Source organism: Portunus trituberculatus, chromosome 44 (assembly GCF_017591435.1).
Source record: "Portunus trituberculatus isolate SZX2019 chromosome 44, ASM1759143v1, whole genome shotgun sequence".
Classification (NCBI taxonomy): Eukaryota; Metazoa; Arthropoda; class Malacostraca; order Decapoda; family Portunidae; genus Portunus; species Portunus trituberculatus.
The window spans coordinates 21715358-21724688 of NC_059298.1; the positions used below are offsets into that span (position 1 = coordinate 21715358).

The following is a 9331-nucleotide window of genomic DNA, read 5'->3' on the forward strand; positions in this document are numbered from 1 at the left end:
TGTCACATAATGGAACTAGGAAAGAGTAAGAGAAGACCGGTATGGAACTATTTGATGGGAGAAAGACAAATAATGAAGACTAAGGAGGAAAAAGATCTGAGAGTGATCATACAGGAAAATCTGAGCCCTGAAAAACACATAAGCAAGATATTTGGATTATCGTATAAAATGTTGACTAATATAAAAGTGGCATTTCAATACATGAACAGATATGAAAAAAAATCATCACAAGCATGATAAGTCCAAGGCTGGAATATGTAGCAGTGGTGTGGTCTCCGAGCTCTAAATGGATATAAGAAAATTGGAAAGGATACAGAAGATTGCTAAAAAGATGGTGTCGGAATTAAAGGACCTAACATATGAAGAATGTCTGAAGGAAATGGGACTGTCAACCTAACAAGACAGAAGAGAACGTGGGGACCTAATAACAATGTACAAGATAGTGAATGGTATTGAAAAGATAGACCACGAAAACCTGGTGCTGCTGACAGAAGAAGATGGAAGGACAAGAGGGCATGAAACTAGGTAAATACACAAACACTCTCATGTTTGACACACAAAAGTGCCACCGTACCAACAAGATGTGCAAAAACAGCTCCCAGGGGAAGCACTTCAACAAGTGCTGGAGCCTAACCTACATGTATGTACAGGGGGGTAGGGAGCCATACAGTTCTTCTGCCTCCAACATAAATAAGATTTGGATACCATATAGAACAGGTAAATGGAGAGAGAGAGGTGGAGCTAGGTGGCACAGCCAAACATACAGGACCAAAACGAACACCATGTTTTCAAAACCAAAGGTTTATCGAACAGCTGTTGGCCTGAAGAGACAGAGTGATTTTCCTGGATTTAGAGAGGAAAGAGGTATTATGAGGAGGCTGATAAATATGAAAAGGGAGATAAGATACATGAAGGAGATGATGTGAAGTATGACTGAAAAACTAGTTAATAATAGAAAACGTTGAAGTAAAGTGAGATTAAAGGAATGTCAGAAAGTAAGAGAAATAAATCAAGAGATGGAGGAGGAGATACAGAAGATAAAGAAACAAAACAATATGCTAAAGGCTACATGTTGCGATCATGAAGACTCCTTAAGGAACCTACAGATAAAAATACAGGATGTGGAGGATAAAGTAGTGAATGGAATGGGTGAAAGCAAATTGGAGGAATTACAAAATGCATGGAAACAGGAACAGGAAGAGAAAAAGTTAAATTTTCAGAGGTAGTAACAAAGCAAATTCAGGAATAACAAGACACTGTTATACAAATAATTAGGAAGAAAGATGATCTAGTGAGGGATACAGTGGATAAAAGAAAGTGTTTCTTAATTTTTTGGATGAAAAAAAAAAAAAAAAAAAAAAAAAAAAATCCAAACAAGTTCATGTGAGAGCGAGAATAGAAAGAATTGGCAAAAACTATTATCAAACAGGTCCAGGACAGCACACAGAAGTTGGACCAGGAAGTGGAGGAAGTGATTAGGTTGGGAAGATTTAGTGAAGGGGGTAAGAGACCAATGAAAGTGAAAATGAGATTGCAAGTGGCAGTGGAGGAAATTATAACAAGAAAAGGAAAACTGGCTGATGATACTGAATATAAGGATATATGGATAAAAAGAGATATGAATCTGAAAGAGAGGGAGAAGGAGAAAGTGTTAGGAAATGAGGCTAAGGAATAAAAGATGAGAAAAGAATGGAGACTGGGTAAAAGAATTTCTACTGGATGGTTCTAGATGTGAGACAAGAAATTAAAAGTGACTTATACTAATATAGATGGGGTTGTTATCCAGCGTGTTGGAGGTTAGAGATTATCTGGGAGAAAAAAAAAAAGGATGTAATATGCATAGTAGAAACAAAACTAAAAGAGGAGATCCATGTTAGCTTTAAAGAAGAGAGATGTAATAGCTGGAGAAGAGACAGAAAAGGAAAAGGGGGAGGAGGAGCGCTAATAATAGTTCGTGATAATAAATGAGTGGAGGAAGTGCAATATGGTGATAGTATGGTGAAAGTAATAGGAGTAACAATCAAAACAGGAATTCAAGAAGAAAAAAAATCATAGTTATGTATGTGCCATCTAAGACAAATACATGGGGAACTGAGGAACATAAGGATATGCTTAGATAATATGATAAGAAGAGATGGAAGAATACTATTAGCAGGAGAATTTAACTGCAAAAGAGTAAATTGGCAAAATATGGAAGTAATGGGTAATGGAGCAAGGAGGTGTTACAGTTGACTATGGTAAATATGGTAAAGTGGGGTGGAAGAGTCAATATGGTACAGGGGATAAGAAGATCCATTGTTGCTTGACCTAGTATTCAAAGAAGTTAAAGCTCCTTCCCAGCATACAATACCTTATTCCAATGGCAAGAAGTGATCATGTAATATTAGAGTTGGAAATGCAGGAAGAGGATGGGATAAGATACAGAGAAGACTACAAACAAGAGAGATCAATTTATGCAAAAGCAGATTTTAAGAAATTTTTTTTGCTGATATTGAATGGAGGAACATTATGAATGGAAGGATAATACATGGAAAATATGAAATATTCCTACAGAAAAATAATGAAGGAGTGAAGAAATAAATACATACCTATCTATAGAGTAAAGAAAAGTATACATGCTTGGAACAATGCCAGATTATACGTATAGAAGCTAAAAAGGCAAAAGATAAAGCTTGGAAGAAACTAAAAAAACAGATATGAAAACAATAGACAGCAGTATAAGGATAAGGATGTGAAATGAATATATTAGAGTAAGGAGAGAGGAAGAAAGAAACTTTGAGAAAAATGTGGTGCAAAAAAGTTAAAATGAACCCAAGCTTTTCTACAAATTTATAAATGGTAAGATGAAGAATAAGGAAACATTAGAAAAAATAGTTAAATGAGGGAGGACATACCAAAGAGCAAAGGATATGAGTGAAATAACGAATAAAAACTTCAAAACTGTATTCACTGAAGAAGAGAATTTTGCAGAATCAAATAGGACTTTGCATTGCCGAGCATTGCAGGAAATCATAGTGCACAAAGAAGATATTGGAAGATTACTAGATAATTTGGATGTCAGAAATGCAATGGGGCCAGATGGTGTAGCAAGCTGGGCACTAAAAGAATGTAAAGAGCAGCTGTTAGATCCAATTTAGGAAATGATTACAATTTCATTAAAAGAAGGGAGAGTACCACTAGAATGGAAGAGAGCCAACATAATCCCAATATTCAAAGGAGGAAAATCAACTGAGCCATTAAATTACAGACTGGTGTCACTTAAAAGTGTTGTGGGGAAGTTATGTGAAATAGTTATCAAAGAAAAATTGGTTAAATATCTGGAAAAACAACAAGTTATACTGAACAGACAATTTGGGTTTAGGACAGGATGGTCATGCGTGTTGAACTTATTAAGTTTCTACTCAAGAGTAATAGAAGGACTGGAGAACAGATGTATGAGTGGACACAGTATACCTGGACATAAAAAAGGCTTCTGATCAAGTCCCTCATGGCAGACTACTTTGAAATTTAGAGAGCATAGAATGACTGAGAGGAACTTTGTTAGATTGGATAAGGGATTATTTGAAGGACAAAGGGATGAGAACTGTGATCAGAGATACATACTCATCTTGGGGTAAAGTAACAAGCGGGGTGCCATAAGGGTTAGTGTTAGCCCCATTATGTTCCAGGTATATATAGATGACATTCAAAATGGGATAAACAGTTATATTACTTTGTTTGCTGATGATGCAAATTTGCTAAGAGTAATCAAAACCCGAGAGGACTGTTTGCTGCTGCAGGAAGATATGAACAAAATCTATGAATGGAGTAAGAAGTGGAAATTAAAGCTCAGTGCCACGAAATGTCACGTAATGGAACTAGGAAACAGTAAAAGAAGACCAATGTGGAACTATCTGATGGAACAGGAACAAATAATGAAGACTAAAGAGGAAAAGATCTCTTATGATCTATGTTGCATGACCCCAGTTTGGACAACACTGCCATAGACAACTTAATAACAATATCAAAAGTAAAAGGAAAGTTCTAACTAGTCATTTATTAACTTACATGACTGCATGAAAATTAAGATATGAATCTTGGTTTTGCTACGTCCACTAAACAAATGTGTTTTTGTTACAGAAGTTTTGGGAGATGTGAGGTTTATCTAAAAAAAAAAAACTATAAAAAGGGAGTGGTCCTTTCCATCAACTACAGTCATCATCTTTCCTTGAAAATATATTTGTCAAAAACTTTATTTATTATTTTCTTTTCATTTGTCATCAAAGCTGCCAAAAAATTCAGAAACATCCATTTATATATAATTAGAACCAGCTTTTTAAAAATATTTTCCTTAACTTGACCTTATTTCCTTGTTAATGCTCTAATGCTTCTCAGTTTTCTAATTGAAACAAAATAAAAAAAAAAGTGACAAATTAAAAACACATTATTACTTACCTAGCTAAGTAAACTGAGCTTCTCCACTCGTTGTTCATTTTCTTGTACTGAGAAGATCTTGAATGAACATGAAGTTTACTGTAGGGAACAAAAGGATCATATGCCATAGTCAGGTTTGCCACACTAGCAGCTGCTCTGCAATTGCTGCTAGTCCGAACAGATCCAGCACTGGTGCGTATACCATGATATCTCTTGAGGTGAAGCTTGGTGAAAGGTTCTGCTCGAGCACATCCACTTGGGTTCACAGCTAATGGAAGCTCAAACAATGGGTTCCGTCCAAATTTGAAGTTGTAGTCAGCCAGAGTATCTATACCAGGGAGGGATTCTAATATACGTACAATGGCTGGTTCAGTGAGACCAAACAGGTCCTCTCCACTAATATACTGTGGGAAAAGCCTCACAACATCTGCTTTCTGACGCAACTCTGCTAGTGGCTCAAGAACTTTAGTCCATACACCTTTTGGAGAGCAACTTACAAATACATGATCTTCATATCCATCCTCTTTCACTATTATACGAAATTCTGGTTGACCATCTTTATCATGAATTGAACACTCGTAGGCACATCTCTTGTGGAGACGCCGCATGCTCCAATAATATCGTATCTGAAAAATAATGAAAAAAAGCAATAATTTCTAGTAACTGACTTGTTTATTTTAAAGTCATTCATGAAGACCAATAATATTTGACAATGTAATCTACATGTAAAGAGGATTCAATACACACACTTATATATATATATATATATATATATATATATATATATATATATATATATATATATATATATATATATATATATATATATTCAAAAGGTAAGATTTTTAGCTACATGTTTAGGTAGATAACTGAATAATGCTCAATTATAATGCAAACCACCTAAGTATTATTGAAGGCAGTTCACAAATGGCCATTTGACATTTTCTAGGATTTGATTTCTGCTTAACAGGTAAAATCAGGTTGCCACCAACATGTGATATCCTACCATTAATCGTGTCTAACATGTGGAATCAGGATGCTTTTAAGTCATATTCTAATTTAGGGAAATGAAAGCCAAATGTGAAGATGAGCTGCAACAAGGTGCAGAAAGGTCCATAATGTGGAGCAGGGTAATACTAGTGTTCGGGGAGTGAGTGCACCTCAACTGTTGCCATTCCTACCACCCACAATCATAATGATTTAGTGAGAAGGGCAGGCTACAGCTATTGTTGCTGCCATACACAATGATGTAGGTTTAATGAAAGTGAGTTGCAGCTGACCTATACAAATACACAATGATACAAGTATAGTAAAAAAAGCTCAGCCACAATCACCATCACTGCCAGGGTTGGAAAACAGTAATTATCTAAAAAGAATTAAAAAAAAAAAAAAAAATAAAAAATAAAAAAAAAATAAAAAATAAATAAATAAATAAATAAAAATAAATAAATAAAAAAAAAACAATTAAATATAAATAAAATAAAATGGCTAAATAAATATAGTAAAAGAAAATAATAACACCAATTCATTTCACTTAGATCAGATAAAAAATATTCTTTTTAATGTAAATTATTTAGTTTTGCATTTATTCTCATTCATTTCCACAGATTATTTGTTTGTCTTATGAGACCAATTTCTTCTATCAAAGTTGGCCAATGTTAAATTAAACCTTAGTTTAATATGAATAACCAAACATGACTTTTTGAACATAAAATCATAAGTAAAATATATATTATAAACAAATCTGTTACATTTAAGTAACTAACTATGCATTAAAAAAGAACCAAGCTACTTAATTTCATAATTACGTTTATTATCATCAACAAAAACCTTACTTCCTTTTCTTATGCATTTAAATATTTTTCTTGAAAGATACAGCAATGATTCACTGGTGCCCATGGTCAGATTTAGACTTGTGGAAGTCCATGATACTACTTTGATTAAGTCCCCTACAAAGTGTGGGGTAACAAGCAAACTCTCTCAAATCTCCCATCCACAAGAATCTTTTTTTAAAAACTACGAGCAATTCTAAAAGCACTCATGTTTGTGATTTATTTTCATCATGGACTACAAAAACAAACTATGATAATGAAGATCATGAATTCATAACATTAAATACTTACTAATTGTATAATGATTATCCAGTATCTTTAAGTGATAAACTCAAGTGAAATACAACTACTGTAACTGTATAAATAATATCCAGTATTTTTCCTTGAAAACTCTAATGAAATTCAACTCCTGCAACTGTATAATTAATATCTAGTATTTTTCTGTGAAATACTCAATGAAATTAAACTCCTTTGTTAGTTTTGTTACAAAGTTGTTTTTTTGTAGAGGTCCCCAGGTTGTGGAGGCCTATGGGCAGCTGCTCTCTTTGCCCACAACTAAATCTGGCCATGCTGGTGCCTGACTTGTTGCTGGACCAGTACACTCAGTATAGCATAAGTAGACTTTATACTTTTAATGTGCAAATGGCTCACATGTTCTTCCTTCTCCTTATAAGTGTGTGTGTGTGTATTTACCTAGTTGTAGTTTTACAGGGCCAGGGCTTTATGCTTGTGTGGCCCTGTCTCCATATCTACACTTATCCAATCTTACTTTAAAAGTGTGCACACTCGTTGCAGACACTACTTCTTCATCTAAACTGTTCCACGTCTCAATACATCTCTGCGGAAAACTCAGTGTGTGTGTGTGTATTTACCTAGTTTGTGTGTGTGTGTGTGTGTGTGTGTGTGTGTGTGTGTGTGTGTGTGTGTGTGTGTGTGTGTGTGTAATTCACTGTTTGATCTGCTGCAGTCTCTGACGAGACAGCCAGACGTTACCCTATGGAATGAGCTCAGAGCTCATTATTTCCAATCTTGGGATAGGCCTGAGACCAGGCACACACCACACACCGGAACAACAAAGTCACAACTCCTCGATTTACATCCCTTACCTGCTCACTGCTAGGTGAACAGGGGCTACACGTGAAAGGAGACACACCCAAATATCTCCACCCGGCCGGGGAATCGAACCCTGGTCATCTGGCTTGTGAAGCCAGCGCTCTAACCACTGAGCTACTGGGCCGTGTCTGAGCTACCGGGCCGTGTGTGTATTTACCTAATTGTATTTACCTAATTGTAACATACGGGAAAAGAGCTATGCTCGTGTTGTCCCGTCTCCATATCTATTAATGTCCAGCTTTTTCTTAAAATCATGAATATTCCTTGCGTTGACCACTTCCACGTCTAAACTATTCCATGCTTCCACCCTTCTATGAGGGAAGCTATATTTTTTCACATCTCTCCTATAAGTGGCCATTTTTAGTTTTTTCCCATGCCCTCTCGACATTCTTCCATTCCACATACACAGATCTTCCCTATCCATTTTTTCCATGCCAATCATCACTCTGTATATTGCTATCAGGTCTCCCCTTTCTCTTCTGTTTTCCATGGTTGGAAGTTGCATTCTTTTCAGTCTGTCTTCATAAGTCAAATCTCTTAAGTCAGGCACCATTTTCATTGCAGCCCTCTGTACTTTCTCTAGTTTCCTTATGTGTTTCTTTAAGTTCGGAGCCCACTGTATTGTTGCATATTCAAGCCTCGGTCTTATCATTGCAGTAATTATTTTCTTCATCATTTCTTCATCTAAATATACGAACGCCACTCTTATGTTCCTCAATAAGTTCAATACTTCTCCAATTATTTTGTTTATATGTCTCTCTGGCGATAGGTGTGTGTGTGTGTGTGTGTGTGTGTGTGTGTGTGTGTGTGTGTGTGTGTGTGTGTGTGTGTGTGTGTGTGTGTGTGTGTGTGTGTGTGTGTGTGTGTGTGTGTGTGTGTGTATATATATATATATATATATATATATATATATATATATATATATATATATATATATATATATATATATATATATATATATATATATATATATATATATATATATATATATATATATATATATATAGTATGCACAGAAAGTCCTGACACCACATGTCATTTCTTTTAACGGTAAGTGGAGGAGGCTCACAAGTACCTTCTTGGGATATGTTTTGACACTTTTGCACTACTAACTGGCAACTTTCTATGCTCCATAGATACAATCACCACTCCCCTAGATACAGTCACCAGTGTTTGAGTCATCTTAGTAGCTGTTCAGCTGCTTATGAGAGGAGGGGTATTGTGCATCTGATGTGCCAGGTGTAGGCTAATTGCGCTGTTTTGCTTCCTCCTACCCTCTCAACATGCCCAAATTGAGTACAAGTAAGGACAAACAGAAGGAGTTGTTTACTTTATACAAGGCTGGTCACAATCTCCCATTCACTTAGTCAAACAGGTATTAAGATGAGAACAACACAACACTTGGTAAACCATTTCAAGGAAGGGGGGGAACCTTCTGCACTCACTCCACTTCCCAAGTTTGGTAGGCCTCATAAGACCACTTTAAATACCTGTGCACTTATCTCCAGGCAGGTTGCTAAAGAAACAAAGCTAACAGCACAGGAAATCAAAGAAAAAAACCCACAGTTTCAGGAACATATGTCTGTGAGGAGTGTAAAGGACATTCTTCATATTGACTTGGGCTACGAATGTTACCGTGCCTGCAAGAAACCCATTAACTTCACTGCAAAAGGAGAAGAGAGTAAAATTTTGCATGAAATACTTAATCTGGAGTGAGGGGCAATGGAAGATGGTGCTCTGGAGTGATGAGGCAGCTTTCACTATTACTGGGACACCATCATCATGAGTCTACTGGAAGCCAGGCAGTGATCCCTTTGATCCTAAGTACACCTCCAAGTTGGTGAAGCACCCAGCATCACTTATAGTTTGGGGCTGCTTTACATACTATGGTAATGGTGATTTAGTTATTCTTCCTGCTAATGTTAAAGTGAACCAACACAACTATTTAGAGCTTTTGACTGACATCTTGTTTG

The 9331-nt window shown here is 36.0% G+C and overlaps 1 protein-coding gene across 1 annotated transcript in view; it reads right to left on the reverse strand.

The window, feature by feature from the left end:
* The window catches only part of LOC123518657 (histone-lysine N-methyltransferase 2C-like), a gene marked incomplete in the record, with an annotated part of 371622 nt that overhangs the window by 19854 nt on the left and 342437 nt on the right, over positions 1-9331 (reverse strand). Inside the window, 1 exon segment of the mRNA XM_045279595.1 lies at positions 4435-5039. Coding sequence (XP_045135530.1) covers positions 4435-5039 — 605 coding nt within the window.